This window comes from Malania oleifera, chromosome 12, assembly GCF_029873635.1.
Source record: "Malania oleifera isolate guangnan ecotype guangnan chromosome 12, ASM2987363v1, whole genome shotgun sequence".
NCBI classification, from domain to species: domain Eukaryota; kingdom Viridiplantae; phylum Streptophyta; class Magnoliopsida; order Santalales; family Ximeniaceae; genus Malania; species Malania oleifera.
In genome coordinates this window covers 23322568-23342463 of record NC_080428.1, presented here as the reverse complement: position 1 = coordinate 23342463, position 19896 = coordinate 23322568, and the positions used below count along the sequence as shown (strand labels likewise).

At 37.8% G+C, this 19896-nt stretch overlaps 1 protein-coding gene across 3 annotated transcripts in view; it reads left to right on the top strand.

Annotated features, from left to right (window-relative positions):
- Positions 1–19896, top strand: part of LOC131144895 (putative hydrolase C777.06c) — a 72901-nt gene that overhangs the window by 23838 nt on the left and 29167 nt on the right. For all 3 annotated transcript variants that reach the window (XM_058093830.1, XM_058093831.1, XM_058093832.1), the window contains exon 3: positions 14916–15043. In XM_058093830.1, coding sequence (XP_057949813.1) covers positions 14916–15043 — 128 coding nt within the window. The remainder of the gene's footprint in view (positions 1–14915; positions 15044–19896) is intronic.

Sequence of the window (19896 nt, the reverse complement as noted above, 5' to 3'; positions counted from 1 at the left end):
AAATTTTTCCTTTTTTAGGTAAATTGATAAAGTAGTGAAAAGTAACAAATACAAGGCATTTATTGTCAATGATGACTACAAATATAATATACCATTCAATAGTTGAATATGTTTTGTTCTTCTTTGGTGATCATAACTCCTCTTTTTTGAATATTTTGTCTAGTTTATATTTTTTAATAGGTTCTCTAGACTTACAATTAACTTGGGTAAGAATGGTTTTGCTGCTATGAATTTGAGTTCTAGTAGATCTAGAGAGTTGGCCTCATTTGCAGGTTGTTGTATTTTGGATTGGCCATTGTCTTATTTAGTGGTTCCTTTGGGTAGCAATCCTAGATCAGTGGACTTTTAGGATCCTGTGGTGGACAAGGCGTCTAAACATTTTGATGGTTGGAAAGGCGTGTTTTTTTAAGGGGCTGCATTACTCTTATTTAGGTTTGTCTTGCCAGTATCACTTTATTGGACGTTTGTGTTATGTCTAAAATGGAGCGGGGTTTGGGCCTTGGAAAGTTGGTAACTAGAAACGTTGCCCTTTTGGCTAAATGGCTTTGGAGGTCCCTCTTAAAGGATGCCTCTCTTTGGCATTGAGTCATTATAAGTAGGTTTGGATATCTTTTGAAAGGTTGGGATGCTAATTTGGGATCTAGATGTTCTTTGGCCCATAGAGGTTTATCTCTCAAATTTACCCCCTTTCCATTCCTCATACTAAGTTTGTTTTAGGTGATGGTTCTCGAGCTCATTTTTGGGAAGATGTCTGGGCAGGTTACACTGCTTTGTTCATTTCCTTCCCTCTTCTTTATAATTTGATTGGGGCATGATGCTGTTATTTCTTCTTTTTGGTTTTGATAGTCCTATGCCTTCTTGGGATTCACTTTCATAGATCTCATAATGATAGGGAGGTGGAGGGGCTTTCTTCTTTGTTGTTGATGTTAGAAAATTGTAATTTCTTCTCGCACAAGAAGGAGTTCTTTATTGTCCTTTGATACCAGGCAAGGATTAGATAGTTCTATTAAGCACAAGTCTGATCAAAAGACAAATTTGATTGACGACGGCTATTTGTCCTCTGCTTTTGAGCTTATTTCTATAAAGGTGGACGTTGGTGTTAGTCCTTCAGGTGTCGGGAGGGGCGATGATGAAGAGATAGCTGCTCCAGTGGGCGGTTTGAATTCTTCGGAACTTGGAAAAGGATTCTTCCTACTCTTGTTCATTTTTTTCTTTTTTTTGATGATTCTTTATGCCATGACGAGGGAACTAATTGGAGGAGTGACTTTGGTGCTTCCCAAGGGGTTAGTGAGAGGGACTATAGAGACTTGAGTGAACTCTTAAATGTTATGGGGTTGAAGTTAGTGAGTCCTACAGTAGTTGAAGTTAAATTGGGGGTAAGTCCAAAAACTTACAAGAGGGGAAAAAAAAGGTGGAAAAAGAGTTAAAAAAATTTGATTTCTTCCATTAATTACAGGGGAGGGAAGGAGAAAGGGAAAGGAGGTAAGCGCGTTAGACTATCCAGATTACTAGTTGGAATGTTAGGGGTCTAAGGGATATTAAGAAGAGAAGTCTAATTAGGGAGATTTTGTTAAGGAATTCCTCAGATATTGTCTTAATTGAGGAGACTAAGCTTGAGTTAATAGACGGAAAGGTAGTTAGAGGGATTTAAGAAGAGCGGTGTAAGGATTGGGACTTCGTATCTTCTTAGGGTGCGGTGAGTGGCATTCTAGTTTTGTGGGACACTAGGTCTATTAAAAGAGTGGGCAGTTTAGTGGGTTTTTTCTCTTTTTCTGTCTTGTTTGATATTAGAGATAGGGGTCAATGGTAGTTTTCTTTTGTATACGGTCCTCCTAGACTTGCTTTTGGGGAAATTTTTGGGATGAGCTATTTTTTGGTTTTGGCCTATGCTCACTTAGGTGGTTAGTGGGAGGTGATTTTAACTTAGTCAGGTTCCCTTTGGAAAAAAAGGTGGGGAGTGGTAGGGTTAACGTCTCTATATAGAAGTTTGATTTTGTTATCAAGGAGTGTGAGTTGAGGGATCATCCTTTGGGAAATGCTAATTTTACATGGACAGTGGGTGGGGTTAGGGAGGTTGCTAGTAGAATTAGTAGATTCTTGTTTTCCATAGACTAAGAGGAGGAGGAGTTTCCTAATCTTTCTTAAGTGGTGCTACCTAGACCCACTTCTGATAATTTTCCTATCTTGTTGAAATCTAGGAAAGTGCCTTGGGGCCCACCCAATTTAGGATTGAGAATATGTGGTTAGAGCATGGTTCCTTTCAGACCTTGGTTAGGGACTCGTGGAGTGAGGAAGTGGAAAGGGGCTTGGAGGGGTTTAGATTTATGAAGAAGTTGAAGAGGTTGAAAGAAAATATTTAAGTGTGAAATAGGGAGGTGTATGTAAAAATTAGGATTAAAATGTTTATTATTCTAGGAGAGTTGGAAGAGTTGGATAGAAAGGAAGGAGTGATCCATTTTGGGGAGGAAGAGGTTAAAAAGGTTTCTTTGAAGAACGGATTGGAAGAGCTAATTTTTTAGGATGTGAGAACTTGGAGGCAGAAGACATAGTTTAGATGGGTTAGAGATGGTGATTGTAATTCTAAATTTTTCCATTGGACAGGCAAAGGAAAAATGAGGAAGAATTTGATTAGGGAATTGGAGGTGGATTGGGAGGTTATTATCTCGGATCCTATTGTTATTGTGTTTGAGATCATTGATTTTTGTAATAATCTATATATTGAAGAGGATGAGAGTAGACCGATGGTGGAAGGCTTAGAATGGGATCCTTTGCCTATTGATAAGATAACTTGGTTAGAGAGACCTTTTTAGGAAGAGGAAGTTAGGGCTACAATTTTTGGGATGGAGAGCGATAAAGCTCCTAGGCTAGATGGTTTTAATTTAGCTTTTTGTCAAGATTGTTGGGCGGTGGGATTTTAAGTAAGATTATTAATTCTACGTTTATAACTTGGTGCCTAAGAAAAGTAGGTCTATCAAGAACTCTGACTATAGACCTGTTAGTCTAGTTTCGAGTGTTTATAAAATAAATGCCAAAGTGCTAGCTAAAAGGTTAAGTGGGGTGCTTGATCAGACTAATTCTAAGGCCCAAAGTGCTTTTGTTGGGGGGGGGGGGGGTGGGGGTAGACAGATTGTGGATGCAATCCTGATTGTGAATGAAACCGTTGAGAATATGAGGTGGGAGGAAGAAAAAGGGGCTTGTTTTTAAGTTGGACTTTGAAAAAGCTTACGATAGAGTAAGTTCGAACTTTATGGATAAGATTTTAGTGAGGAAGGGGTTTGGAGAGAGATGGTGCAGATGGATGAAAGTTTGTATGTCCAATGTGAATTTTGCGGTGATAGTAAATGGTAAGCCCAAATCTTGGTTCAAGGCCACGTGGGGGATTAGACAAGGAGATCCTCTTTCTCTGTTCTTGTTTGTGCTAGTGGGTGATGTTTTGAGTAGAATGGTAGAAAAGGCTGTGATAGAGGTTTAGTGAAAGGCCTTAAAGTGGGTAGGGAGGAGATCATGGTGTCGCCCCTTTTTTTTGTGGATGATACTATCTTTTTTTTGGAGCATCATAAGCCTTCTTTCATTAATATTTTGGGGCTCCTTAAAATCTTTGAAAGGCTTTTGGGGCTTAAAATTGACTTGGGTAAGAGTGGTATTACAACTATTGACGTGCCTGTAGAGCCTGCTAGGGATTTAGCCATGGAAGTTAGGTGGGCTGAGCTGGGTTGGCCGTTGCCCTATCTAGTGGTCCCTTTGGGAGGTAATCCTAGATCATCCAGTTTTTGGGATCCTATGGTGGAGAGTGTCCAAGTGTTTAGATGGGTGGAAGGGAGCCCTTTTTTTTGGGAGGGAGGATTACTCGAATTTAGGCTTGTATTTCTGGTATTCCGTTGTATGTTCTTTCTATATTTAAAATACCAATGGGAGTCGCTAGTAGGATTTAGAGAATTATGAGAGATTTTCTTTGGTCAGGGGTAGTAGGCTCTAGGGATCATTTGGTGAGTTGGGAGGTGGTTTGTAGGACTAAAAGGGAGGGTGGTTTGGGTCTTGGAAATTTGGTGTCTAGAAACACGAATCTTTTGGCTAAGTGGCTCCGATGGTTCCCACTAGACGTTTCTTCATTGTGGCATAATTTGGGTTTTAGATGCTCTTTTGAAAATCCATGGAATGCTATATGTAATGACTTGCTTATTTTACTATATATATATATATATATATATATTTCTATATAACAACATACATAATAGCTCTGATATCCTGCTAAACTATCATAGTCGTGATCAACCTGGACCCATGGGTACCAGGGATATATTTGTCATACAACTCTGATACCTGAGCAGCGGGAAATATAAAATTACATACATGCCATAAAACACCAGAAACTATACCAGAGTTTTACTAAATCTGTCATATACATATGCATACATCCCAAAAAGACTAAAAAGTATCCAAGGATCATCACCCATAAATCCATCTGACCCTAGCTCACCCACTTACCCTATAGACAGGGTAGCTCAGTCCACTTCTACTGTTGTGGGGCTCTATTCGTCCTCCTAACTGGATTTCCTGAAATGTTTGTAACGTTGGGGTGAGACACCTCTCAGTAAGGGAGATAAACTAATATTAGTGGGTGGCAACATGAGTATTTTTTGTGATATACATATAAACTATACATAATTCATAACTGGTATAATAGTACTCTCATATCTGAATAAAACATGGTTTATCATAACATTGCTTAACATACTAAGTTTCAATACTTGGAAAATCATTTTATATAACCATATCATACTTGAATTATTACCCAAGATAGATAGTTAGTTAGTTATTGTCATGTCTTACCTCCCACATGACAAGGTTGTGCGGTCCGAAGGCGGTACCTAGCAATGGCTGGCTGACCATGCTAAGTTAAACATAGGTGTGTAAGTACGATGGGTATGTTCCACCTGTGCCAGACTACCAGGGGAACTACGACACTCCCATAAGGCCATATTGACTGTCATCTCCCACACTCTACATAAGATGTGTGGTAGCACTAACATATTCATAATCGTGAACACATAGCTACGGTACTGTGCTTCATAAATCTGAACTAAGCTATCTGGGTTCTGATAACATATAATACATTCCATATTAAAAACATAGTTGTTTGGTAATTCAAAGTAATATTTGGCATAAACATATTTCATGATTTCTTACATATCATACATAATCACAGCATCAAAGCCGACATAATTCATAACGTAAAATCATGGCATTTACGTCGACATAATTCATAACGTAAAATCACAGCATTTACACTGGTATAATTCATAACGTAAAATCATGACGTTTACGCCGACATAATTCATAACGTAATAAACATAACTCTTGCACTATTTAACATAATCTTAAAACCATATTTCCTGTACTGTTTTTATGGTTTTCCTGAAAACTGCTACAACATTCTTGTCTTGGAAAAAATTCATAATATTTCAATATAACATAATTTTCATGGAAATGTTATACTCATGCCATACAAATGTACATAGCCTTATAAACTTATAATTTACTCTGAAATCATATTTCTTTAGTTCAAAAACACCAAATACCTTATAAAACTCAAAATAACTAACTTACCGAGATTTTGGGATGGTGCTCAAGTTGGCATAACCAACGAACTACTCCGGCAGATTTGAAGAGAATCTTCCTAGGAGTAGCGTGGCTGCTTTCAATCGTCGAACCGACGAAGGATGAAGCCAGAAATCTAAAGAGGAGGGGAAGACGTTTTAGAGCAAGAGAGAGAGAGAGAAAACCTTGCATGAAATTCCTTCGCTGAAACCCCGAGTTTGACTTATTTATAAAACACAGATTCGTCGACGAGTCACGTCACCTCGTCGACGAGTCCATGAAGGGAGTTCATCGACGAACACTTGCTCCTTGTCGACGAGTTTCAGGCCCTGAAATCAACCCTCTTTGTAATGTTTCGTCGACGAAGACACACGTCCACGTCGACGAGCCCAAGAAGCTTGTTCGTCGACGAGACCCTACAAAAACCCCCTTTTTGAAAAATCCTTTTCTCTCATTTCTTTTATTATTTAATTACTATAATTCTTCGGGTCTCTACATTCTCCCCTCCTTATAAAATTTCGTCCTAGAAATTTACTATCTGTAGAACACTATCCTTTGAGGAAAATGGGCTACTTCTTTTATTACGTACTCTCACTTGTGGCGGAGGAATACCGTGATTACATTAGGGTTCTAGGAGATTACAAATACATAAAAGAAAAATTCCCCCAAAACCAAAACACTATCTACTAAGAGAAAATTATTATATGTATTAACTAACCTGCACAAAAGATACTTAACATACTTACCTGCATCTTTTCTTGATTACTGCTGATCCCCACTAAAATAGATACGGGTATTTCTGTCGTATTTCTTCCTCAAGCTCACATGAAGCTTCTTCCATCGCATGATTCCTCCATAAGACTTTTACTAATGAAATTCTCTTATTATGCAATTCCTGTTCTTTCCTGTCTAAGATCTGCATTGGTATCTCCTCAAAAACCCGTGAATCTCTGAGTTCTATCCCTGCATAATTGATCACGTGTGTAGGATCTAGGACATATTTGTTTAACATAGAAACATGAAACACGTCATGTATTTTGGATAAAATCGGTGGTAACGCTAGCTGGTAAGCAATTGACCCCACTCTCTCAAGTATTTCGAAAGGGCCAATAAACTTAGGGCTCAGCTTACCCTTCCTCTCAAACCTTATAGTACCTTTCAATGACGCTATTTTCAGAAATACATGGTCTCCTATTTCGAATTCCAATTTCCGGCTGCGATTATCTGCATAGCTTTTCTACCGACTTTGAGCTGCACTGATTTTGTCTCTAATAAGATGGACTTTATCATATGCCTACTACACTATTTCTGGTCCTACAACTCGCCTCTCACCTACCTCATCCTAGTATAAAGGAGAACGACATCTCCTACCATATAACGCCTCGTAAGGTGCCATGTCAATGCTGGTCTGATGGCTGTTATTGTATGCAAACTCTACCAGCGGAAAATACTGGGTCCAACTACCCCCAAAATTCAGCACACATGCCCATAACATATCCTCTAATATCTGAATCATCCTCTCTGACTGCCCATCTGTCTGAGGATGAAATGTTGTGCTGAATGACAACTGAGATCTCAGAGCTTCCTGCAAGTTCCTCCAAAACCCTGACGTGAAACGTGGGTCTCGGTCTGATACTATAGACAATGGCACACCATGTGATCGTACTATTGCTTGAATATATATTTTTGCCAGTTTGTCCATGGAGTAGTTGACTTTAATAGGAATAAAGTGAGCGGTTTTGGTCAGTTGATCTATGACCACCCAAATAGCATTCTGCCCCTGTTGTACCGGCGGTAAACCCGTCACAAAGTCCATAGAAATGTGATCCCATTTCCACTTTCGAATGAAAAGTGGCTGTAGCTGGCCCGCCGGCCTCTGGTGCTCGGCTTTTGCCTGCTGGCACGTCAAACACTGCTGCACAAATTCAGCAATCTCTCTCTTCATACCGGTCCACCAGAAATACTCTCGCAGATCCCTATATATTTTAGTGCTGCCCGGATGAACTGTGTATAAGGATCTGTGAGCTTACTCAAGGATTGTCCTTCTGATATCCACATCTATAGGCACACACAGCTTGGTACGGAACCTCAGAGCTCCATCATCAGAATTACTGAACTCCTCTCCTTGTCCGTCCTGTAACTTCTCTATCAACTCTGTTAACTCTACGTCATTCTTCTGGGCTGCTCTTATCTTTTGATATAACGTAGGCTGCACCACCAGGTTGGCAATCAATGCCTGGGAATCACTCTCTACTAACTCCACGCCAAGCCTCTCCAAGTCTATCTGGATCAAGTGCTGAATTTCCACTGCTGACAATGCTGCTATCATGGACTTTCGGCTAAGCACATCAGTCACCACATTTGTTTTATCTGGATGGTAGTTGATGGTACAATCATAATCCTTGATGAACTCTAACCATCTTCTTTGCCGCATATTTGACTCCTTTTGCGTGAAGAAGTATTTTAAACTTTTATGATCTGAAAATATTTCACATCTCTCTCCGTACAGATAATGTTTCCAAATCTTCAATGCATGAACCACTGCAGCCAATTCTAGATTGTGGAAGGGATAATTCTTTTCATATTCTTTCAATTGTCTAGAGGCATATGCTATTACTCTGCCTTGTTGCGTCAATACACATTCGAGCCCCCTCAAAGACGCGTCATAGTAGATCACGTAACCATCGCCTCCCGATGGAATAGTCAATACTGGTGCTGTGATGAGCTTTTGCTTCAATTCCTAGAAGCTCTGCTTACAACTGTCGTCCCATTCAAGCCTAACATTCTTTCTGGTTAGTCGTGTCAGAGGCCTTGATAATACTTAGAATCCCTCTATAAACCGTCAGTAATAACCTACTAGTCCTAAGAAACTCCTAACTTCCTGTACGTTCCTCGGTCTGACCCAATTCACAACTGCCTCTATCTTGTTGGGATCTATAGAAATTCCATCCCTTTATATAACATGCCCCCAAAATGTAACTTTCTCCAAGCAGAATTCACATTTGCTAAACTTGGCGTACAATTTCTTTTCCTTGAGCATCTGAAGTATTAGCCTTAGGTGCATCTCATGCTCCTTAAAACTCCTCGAGTATACCAGTATGTCATCAATGAAAACCACAACGAACTGATCCAAATACTGGTGAAAGATTTTATTCATCAAATCCATGAATACAGTAGGAGCCTTTGTCAGACCAAATGACATAACTAGAAATTCATAATGCCCATGCCTGGTCCTGAAAGCTGTCTTTGAAATATCTTCAGTTTTAACTTTCACCTGGTGATAACCTGACCTAAGGTCGATCTCGGAATAGACTCGTGTACCCTGTAGCTGATCAAATAAGTCGTCTATATGGGGTAGAGGATATGTGTTCTTAATTGTTACTTTATTTATTTCTCTGTAATCTATACACATTCTCATAGATTCGTCTTTCTTCACAAATAAAACTGGAGCTCCCCAGGGTAATACATTAGGTTTAATAAACCTTTTATTCAATAAATCCTGCAACTAATCTTTTAATTCTCCTAATTCTGCTAGAGCCATTTGGTTAGAAGCTTTAGAGATCTGTGCCGTCCCTGGAAGTAAGTCGATGGTAAAATCTATCTTGCGGTCGGGAGACAACCTAGGTAATTCTTCTGGAAATACGTCTTGAAACTCCTTAACCACTAGTGTACTGACAAGTTTTAATTCATTTTCCGTCACCTCTTTTACATAAGCCATAAACCCCTGACATCCATCCAAAAGTAGTCTTCTCGCCTGCATGGATGGCACTAACTGAGGTGGGGATTGCACCGGCAATCCCATAAATATGAATTCTGACTTTCGTGGTGGTCTGAAAATCACCTCTTTTAGATGACAATCGATACTAGCATGGTTAGTAGTCAGCCAGTCCATACCCAATATTACATCAAATCCATGCATATCTAGCACAATTAGGTCGGCTGGTAATACTCTCTCCTGAATTTCTACTAGGTAACCCCTGAGCACCCTACGACACCTTACCACTAACCCTGTCGCTGTTGCTACTGACAATTCAATATCTAATAACTGTGTCTCAACACCCGACAATTTAACAAATCCCGCATACACAAAAGAGTAGGTGAGACCTGTATCAAATAAAACAATAGCTTAATACAATAAAAGCAGTAAAGGTACCTGTCACGACGTCGTCTGCTGCCTCTGCTTCTCCCGGCGTCAAAGCATAGACCCTCGTTGGGGCTACATTCCTCTACTAGCCTCCACGAGGCACTTGATAACCTCCTCGATGCGGTCGGGGAGCAGGTGCGGTACCAGATGGTGTAGGGCAATCTTGTATTAAATGTCCCGGTACACCACAGCAATAGCAAACGCCTCTCCCTACTCGACACTCTCCCAAGTGTCTCTTTTCACATGTCTGACAAAAAGGGTAGATCTGCATACCCTGAACCTCATGACCCCTCATCTCCTGCCTCTGTCCCCTGCCATAATTACCTCTTCTACACGGGCCCCGACTAGATCCTTGCTGAAAACTTGAAGGTGTGGACCTCTTCTTTTGTGCCTGCTCCTCTGCACCCATCTGCTCACTAGCCTCTGCCACAATTGCTCTATTTACCAACTCAGCAAAGTCCTACACTTTTAACCCTGCTACCTGTTTATAAATTTCTCGTCTCAGATCTCTTTCAAATTGTCTTGTCTTTTTTGCCTCATCGGGTATGATGTACGGGGCGAAGCGGGAGGACTCTATAAACCTCTCCGCGTACTGCTAGACTGTTTGCTGTCCTTGTTTCAAATTCAGAAACTCCTCCACTTTGGCCTCTCTAGTAGTGGCTGGAAAGTATCTGTCAAAGAACAAATCCTTGAATCGGCACCAAGTCATAGCTATAGGCACCGCCCTTTATTTCTCCAATAGTTTCACCGCAGTCCACCATCTTTTAGTCTCTATTGTCAGCTTATAGGTGGCAAATAAGACCCTCTACTCTTCCGTGCAATGTAGCACTGCAAAAACTTTCTCTATTTCCTGCATCCAGTTTTCGGCGACTGCAGGATCTGCTCCTCTTGAAAATGCCCGAGGATTCATCTTTGTGAATTTCTCTATCGTGCACCTGTGGTCTGCAGACAGGCCTCCCTGCTCTCTGGAGTTCCGTGCAATCTCATCTATAACCTGTTGACCCACACTGCGTAATACCACATCTGAATCAGCTCCGCTTGCGCCTGAGGGCCCTGCATCCTCACTAGCGCTCGCATGAGCACTGCCACTACCCGGGTCTATCCTAAAAAGATAATAAACATAGCTTAAGGATCCCATCCTTAAAATTTATATATGTAACCAAAACTCATATTATCCCTCTACCTTGACATCCCTATCTTAATTCAAGATTCAATTCTACACTTCAGAAACACAACTTGGCAATAGTTTACTATGACTTTTTTAAAATCGTCACCCCAGGAAAGACACAAAAACCATCACGGAAGTCCTGCCTCCAACTGCAAAACAAAACTTCAAATCTTTTTCCTATACTCTGGTATTGTTTCCGCTGCACTCTAGAGTTTACGGAACCTAGCAACCTAAGCTATGATACCAAACTGTAATGACTTGCCTATTTTACTATATATTTTTTTTCTATATAACAACATACATAATAACTCTGATATCCTGCTAAACTGTCATAGTTGTGATCAACCTGGACCCATGGGTACCAGGGATATGCTTGTCATACAACTCTGATACCTAAGCAGCGGGAAATATAAAATTACATACATGCCTTAAAACATCAGAAACCATACCAGAGTTTTACTAAATCTGTCATATACATATGCATACATCCCAAAAAGACCAAAAAGTATCCAAGGGTCATAACCCATAAATCCATTTGACCCTAGCTCACCCACTTACCCTATAGACAGGGTAGTTCAGTCCACTTTTACTGGTGCGGGACTCTATCCACCCTCCTACCTGGATTTCCTGAAATATTTGTAATGCTAGGGTGAGACACCTCTCAGTAAGGGAGATAAACTAATATCAGTATGTGACAACATGAGTATTTTTCGTGATATACATATAAACAGTACATAATTCATAACTGGTGTAACAGTGGTATCATATCTGAATAAAACATGGTTTATCATAACATAGCTTAACATACTAAATTTCTATACTTGGAAAATCAATTTATATAATCGTATCATACTTGAATTATTATCGAGGATAGATAGTTAGTTAGCTATTGTCATGTCTTACCCTCATATGACAGGGTTGTGCGGCCCGAAGGCGGGATGTAGCAATGGCTGGCCGACTATGCTAAGTCAAACATAGGTGTGTATGTACGATGAACATGTTCCACCTGTGCCAGACCACCAGGGGAACTACGATACTCCCATAAAGTCACATCGACCGCCATCTCCCACACTCTACATAAGATGTGTGGTAGCACTAACATATTCATAATCGTGAACATATAGTTACGGTACCGTGCTTCATAAAACTGAACTAAGTTATCCGGGTTTTAATAACATATAATACATTCCATATTAAAACATAGCCGTTTCATAATTCAGAGTAATATTTGACATAAACATATTTCATGATTTCTTACATATTATACATAATCACGGTATTTACACCGGCATAATTCATAACGTAAAATCATGACTTTTACGCCAACATAATTCATAATGTAAAATCACGGCATTTACACCTGCATAATTCATAACGTAAAATCATGGCGTTTACGCCGGCATAATTCATAATGTAATAAACATAACTCTTGCACTATTTAACATAATCTTAAAATCATAGTTTGTTTACTGTTTTTATGGTTTTCCTGAAAACTGCTATAACATGCTTGTCTTGAAAAAAAAATCATAATATTTCAATATAACATAATTTTCATGGAAATGTTATACTCATGCCACACAAATGCACATAGCCTTATAAACTCATAATTTACTCTGAAATAATATTTCCATATAAAATGTATTCAAATCATTTTCCTATTCTACAACAGTATTCCCAAACATAGTTCTATATCATACATACTTTCCTGAAATAAATGCTGTATAATAATAAATAATTTCATGAAAAAGGCTGACTTAATTTATCCCCTTATCTGACTTGCTGAGGAGCCCACAAAATATCCCAAACCTACACCCATATGTTCCCTAGCTTAACACCCTGAAACTGCATTTTTTCTAGTAACACTTCAGTATTATTCTATCTAAAGCATTTTTCTCATTCCAGAAACACCAAATACCTTATAAAACTCAGAATAACTAACTTACCCCGATTTTGGGATGGTGCCCAAGTTGGCCTAACCAATGAACTATTCCAGTAAATTTGAAGAGAATTTTCCCAGGAGTAGCGTGGCGGCTTCCGATCGTCGAACCGGCGTTGGATGAAGTCAAAAATCTAGAGAGGAGGGGAAGATGTTTTAGAGAGGGAGAGAGAAAACCTTGCATGAAATTCCTTCGCTAAAACCCGAATTTGACATATGTATAAAACACAGATTCGTCGACGAGACATGTTACCTCGTCGACGAGTCCATGAAGGGAGTTCGTCGACGAACACTTGCTCCTCGTCAACGAGTTTTAGGCCCTGAAATCAGTCCTTTTGTAATGTCTCGTTGACGAGACACGCGTCCACGTTGATGAGCCCAAGAAGCCTGTTTATCGACGAGCACTCTGCACTCGTCGACGAGACCCTACTAAAACTCCTTTTTTGAAAAATCATTTTCTCTCCTTTCTTTTATTATTTAATTACTATAATTCTTTGGGTCTCTATACTATATCTTCGATTCATCCTCTCTTTATTCCCTATACTAAATTTGTTCTGGGTAAGGGTTGTAATATCCATTTTTGGAAAAACCTATAGATGGGGAATGTTGTTTTGTCCACCTCCTTTCCTCTTTTTTTTGATTGAGCTCAGGGCAAAATGATCCCATTTCTTCATTTAGAGTAGACTTGGACGGTCCTTTGCTCTATTGGGAATTCCATTTCTGGAGAGCCTTGAATGATAAGGAAACTATTATCTTCTTTATTGATTCTGTTGAATAATTGTAGGGTATCCTTCGAAAATGATAGCCACTATTGGTTGTTGGATTCTTCGGGAGTCTATTCTTGTAAATCGTTCTTTGAATTCTTGGTTTTGGAAAAGATTCAATTTATGGCTTCTTATGGCGTATGGGCTATGAAAATTTCAAGGGAATGTGTGTTTCAAAAGTTCAGTGCGATTGGAGGCCTCTTCTTAGGGTGTCGTGAGTTTTTTGTCATTGTTTATTTTTGAAATTTTCTTTTTGCTTTTTTTGAGGATTATTAGACTTCGTTAAGGAGATGTCCTCTCTCTTGCTTGTAAATTCTATCTTTATCTAATGACTTTTTTTTTTCTATTAAAAAAATAGTGCATGTATGTTTACTGGGAAGAAGTTGAATATTCCCTTGTTATGGAACACGATTCATTACTTAGCAACGTTCTGGTGTGTTTCTGGTTGCTTTAAAGGAGGGAGATTCTTTGACATCCAAGAGGGCTACCTTTGTTGGTTTGATTGTTGTTTCTTCTTTGTTATTTCTACTTTTTTTTTCCCCTTTTTTTGGGTATGAAGATTTTCTATTCTCCTTTTTGTACATTCTTCCTTTTCTAGTGAAATCATCTTCTTTGTTGTGTTTATATAAAAAAATCTTCTTTTCTTATTAAGAAAAACAATCATTTAATTAAAAAAGTAGTGAAAACTAAAAAATAAAGCGGTAGCAGGTAAAAAATCTTGTATAACATTCAATACTTGCATAAGTTATGCGTTGATTAATTAAACTTTTGTCGAACAATCATTTAAAGCTCTTGTCTTTGTGTTTTTGGGTTTAAAACATGTGAATTTATAGATTCTTTTATGAGTTTGTTAATGTGAAAATTGAATTCAGATGTAACCATTACCCATTGTGTTGTGCTTGTGATAACAAAACCATGACCATTATTGTAAGGCGGACTTTTACCATTTTACTATCCTTTGGGAGAAAAAATTTACCTCTTTGAATATTATCGCGCTGATAAAGATTTCATCGTCATTATTGAGTCATAGGAAGAACATAAAAAATTGATTATGACTGCAATGCTTATATGAGTATTTTTCTTTTACTGGCTTGAAGATTTTCTAAAGTAATTTCCTTTTTATTTTTTGTTTTAATTGTGCAATTACAATTTGTATTTGTGAGTATAATGATATATTACATTTTTCATTATGCCTTTTTATTTCCTAGAATAATTCATTTTTTTATTTGACACTTATCATTATTCTTGCTAACTGAAACACCATTGTTGGGTGAGGTAAGAAACTAATTGTTGTATGAACTGCAGATAATTTTGACTCATGAACATGCTGATGCAGTTCTTGGTCTGGATGATATACGTGCCGTGCAACCATATAGTCCTACCAATGATATCAGTCCTACTCCCATTTACCTTACTCAGCATTCAATGCATAGGTATATTGTAGCTTTCTCAACTGAATGTAACTAACATCTTTTGATGAATCAGTTAGCCACTTTCTAGTTTCTACTCATACTTTGGAATTACTATAACATCCAAGATTTATGACCTATATTTTCATGAATCATTTAACCACTTTCTTTTTTCTACTCATACTTTGGAATTATTATTATGAAGCATCCAAGATTTATGCTATTGATGTCCTAATGATGACTGTGGCTATGATCAATGTAGGGTTGAGAGTTCAGTTGAATGTTATGGGTTTAGAGGCTTTTTTTGAATTGAATCCTTATAGAGCTGAGCTGTTCAATATTTTGTTGAGGTTGCAAAGACAGTATTCTATGCCTGTTTTTATTTATTTATTTATTTATTTTTGTTTTTTTGTTTTTTTAACTTCATGATACAACTAAGGCATGAGACTAAAGTTAAATAAATTTGATTTCACCATTGCTTTGCATGGTTCAATCATCTTGAGCATGGCTAAAGTGCGCGTATTAAGTTGAAGATGAAGATATGGAAAGACTGATGAGAATTAGTGGGAGTGAGGAGGGGTTGCCAACTATAAAAATGTGAAGTAGTAACTAAGCATTGTTTAATTGGTCAATCAAGGATTTTAGCATAGTTAAGGGGACCAATCATAAACTTTTTCTTATTGTAATAACGTATCAAGATGGAATTGTATTTTTGTCAAACAAAATGTGGAGTTATATATATGGATGTGTGCACACATAGACGCATTGTTGGAATTATATCTAATTATTTGGTGATTTTAAGGCTAAGAAAACAGCGTTTTAGGTGAGCTTAATTTGTTGGATAGGAAAGAAGAAGAAGGGGGTCTTTAGGAGTGTGATAAGGTGAAGAGGGTAAAGCTGATTAATGAGTTAGAGACTTAGAGGAGGCGACTTTTAGGGAATTAAGTTAGAGGCAAAAGACGAAGTTTAAATGGGTAGGGAAGGTTAAGATCATACTTAGAAGTGAGTGAATTTTCATTGAATTTGATTGTGGTTGTAGTTCAAAATTTTTCCATAGATTGGCTATTGGTAAGAGGAGAAGTAATTTGATCATGGCATCAAAGTTAAGGAGAGAAGAGGTTACCACTATTTTTTGATTTATGAGGAGAATACAATTTTCTTTTTTTTGCTATTTTGTTATTGAGGAGGATGTTTGTGGGCCTATGCATGAGAGGTTGGGGTGAAGTTCTAGAGATTAGATGAGGTGGTTGGAACAGCCGTTTGAGGAAAGTGAGGTTATGGCAGTTGTGTTTATGATGGAGAAGGATAAGACCCTATGTTTGGATTGGTTTAATATGGATTTTTTTCAAGACTGTTGGGATGTGGTTAGAGGGGATTATATGAATGTCTTCAATGAATTTCTTTTTAATGGAATTTTGGCTAACAGCATTAGCTTAACTTTCATCGCTTTGTGCATAAGAAGAATAGGTCTATTAAAGTTGCAAAGTTTCGTCCTATTAGTCTATTGATTAGTGTGTAAAAGATCATTGCAAAGGTTTTAGGTGATGGCTGAAATTTGTGATGGGAGATACTATTTTGCAGGCTTAAAGTACTTTTGTGGGGAATAGGCAGATCGAAGGTGTTACTTTAGTAGCAAATGAGGTTGATGAGTATGTTCATAGAAGAAAAGATAAGGAGGTTGTTTTCTAAGTTGACTTTGAAAAGGCTTATGACCTCGTAAGTTAGAACTTCCATCATAAAATCTTTTTGAGGAAGGGGTTTGGTGAAAGGTGGCGGTCATGGATGAGGGGATAAAATCTTTTTTGAGGAAGGAGTTTGGTGAAAGGTGGTGGTCATGGATGAGAGAAGTGTTCTAATGTTTCTTTGTCTCTTATCATTAATGGAGAGTTAAAAACTTGGTTTAGGGCTTCGAAGGGGATTATGTAAGGAATTTCTCTCCCTCTATCTCTCTCCCTCCCTTTTCCTTTTTGTTTGTTTTTGTGATAGATGTTATGAGTAGATTTGTTTACTGGATTGTGGAGGGTCTGTGAGTGGGATTGGGGTGGGGAGCAAGGGGTTTGTGGTTTCTCCGTCTCAGTTTGTGGATGATATAATGTTCTCAAAATCTACTAGTGCTATTTATTTCCTGATTATCAAGTTTAATCTTATCTCAGATATTCCTCTCTATGTGGCTGAAATTGCATTTCTTATATTATGTCTTATAGAAACTTATCCTAAAACCTCTAGACTCTAAAGTTGTTCTCTGTAGTTCTAATGTAGATTCTACCACACTCCTACTTTCATCAATCAAAACAATATCATTTGCAAACAACATACACCATAGGATCTCGTTTTGGATATTTTTAGTGAGTTCACCAATCACTAAAGTTAAAATATATGGGCTCATGGTAGAACCTTGATGTAGACCTATTGTGATTGGAAATTCTTTAGACCCCTCCTACAATCCTAATGCTAATCTTTACTCTACCATATATATCCTTTATGAACTAGCATATCTATTGCATACTCCTTTCTTTTCTAAAACCCACATTAGAACTTCCCTAGGTTATCTATCATAGGATTTCTCTAGGTTAATAAAAACCAAATGCAAGTTCCTCTTCTTTTTTTCCTATAATTTTCCATTAATGATAAATAGCTTTTGTTGTTGATCACCTAGGAATAAATGAAATTGATTCTCTAAGGCTCTTGCTTCTAATCTTATTCTTTGTTCAATTACCCTTTACCACAATTTAATCGTATGACACAAAAATTAATTCCATGATATTACAATTTTGAACATCACCTTTTCTTTGTAGATAGGTATTAACGTGCTTTTATTCCATTCCTTATGCATTTTTCTTGGTTTATAGCGTTGAATAGATTAGTTAACCATATGCTTCCATTATTCCCTAAACATTTTCAAACTTCAATTAAGATGCTATCTAGTCTTACAGGTTTCCTACTTTTCATTTTTTTAAAGCCATCTTAACTTCACTAACTCTAATTTTGCAAATAAATCTCACAATTTTAGTCTTTTCCTCATTTGTCATTTCTAGGTTCAAGCTTTCGATTGGTTTTCATTAGACATCTTATTAAAATATCTCCGCCACCTCTCTTTTATGTCTTATTTTTTAACCAAGACATTTTCATTCTCCTCCATACATTTTATATTACCTAAATATTTGCACTTTCTTTTTCTAGCTCTAAGAAGTTTATACACGTCTCTTTCCCCTTCTTTTGTATTTAGTCTAGCACAAAGATTATCATAAGATTTTGTTTAGTTTCACTAATGGATTTTTTTTGCATCTTTTCTAATCTTTTAATATTTTTCAAGGTTTACTATATTTGTTAAATTTTTCCATGATTTATACCAGATTCTTATTGTCTTTATGGATTTTTGGACATCTTGATCCCATCATCAACTTTCTTTACTTGCCTGAGAATCTTCCTTTGGATTCACCTAAAATCTCTGTTGCTATCTTTTCAATAGAGCTAGATATTTCTTAAGAGTGTTTGCATCTACCTTATCTCCTATTGTCCAATCACCCTCTTTGATCATTTTCTCTATAAATTTTACTTTGTTTTCTCCTTTCAAGCCTCACCACCTAGTCCTCTTGTATTGATTTATGTTGCTTTTTCTCCTCCATTTTTCGGTACATATATCTACTACTAGGACTCTATGTTGTGTAGTCAAACTTTCACCAGGGATAACTTTATAATATTTACATGATAAACGATCCCGCTTCCTAGTTAAGAAGAAGTCTATTTGACCTTTATTCTGCTCATTCAAACTTATTTAGTGTTCTTCTCTTTTATTAAAGTAGGTACGCAATATAACCAAATTATAAGACATGGGAACATAGTAGTCAAAAGTTCAAAGGCGCACTGAGGCGCAAGGCTGCCTGGAGCCTAGGCGTGCGGCACGAGGTGAAGGTGCACACCTCATGGAGGTGATGCCCATATTTATTAAAATTGTCTGTAAAATATCTTACATAATGGATTCTTGATTGTAATAAACACATTAGGACTAATATTTGAATTTTAAAATATCAAAATACTCAATACTAGGACATAAAAATGAATACTAGAACACAAATTTTCAGTAACATGTGATGTTCATGTCATAAGTTCCACAAAATAGAAGCAGCAAATAACGGCAGAGAAATTAAAAAAAAAAAAAAAAGGAAAGTAAAACAGCGAAAGCAGCAGTAGTGTGGCACTGGCTGATGCCAGAAATTGCAGATCGCAGAAGCAGAAATGCTGAGAAAAAGAAGTGCTTACAGGAAAATTTCCCAATAAAGCTGCAAAGAGAAAGGGGAAAAAAAGAACTTGAGGTGGCACAGAGCAGTTCAGAAGAAGAAGAAGAAGAAGCAGCAGCAGAGTAGAAATTTCTGGGAAAGAAACAGAAATTAAAAAAAAAAAAAAAACAATAGAAAAAAGCGGGGGGGGGGGGGGGGGGGTTGGGGGGGTTGCTGCTTTGACTGAGAGCAGCACAGCAGGCCAGAAGAAAAAGAAAAGAAGAAAGAAGCCTGAAAGCAGCATAGTATATATGTCAGGAAAAAGTGGCAGCAATTCCATGAAAACAGCAAAAAATAGAGGGGAAAAAAAAAAGAAAACAGATGGTTGAGATTACAAGAGAAGAGAAAAACAAAGTATAATCTGAACATTTGTCAGGCATGCCTCAATGTGCCTTGCGCGTTGCTGCACCTTAGTGTGCCTTACTGCTTCTCTTAAAAGTCACCTCACCTCAACCTCTGTGAGGCGCAAACCTTATCGCCTCAATGCGCCTTGCGCCTAGCAAGCGCGCCTGAGGTGCATCATCGACTATTATGCATGGGAAAATCTAAATCATATTACTGGGCTTATTTTTTCTCCATATCCATGGCCTCCATGTATTC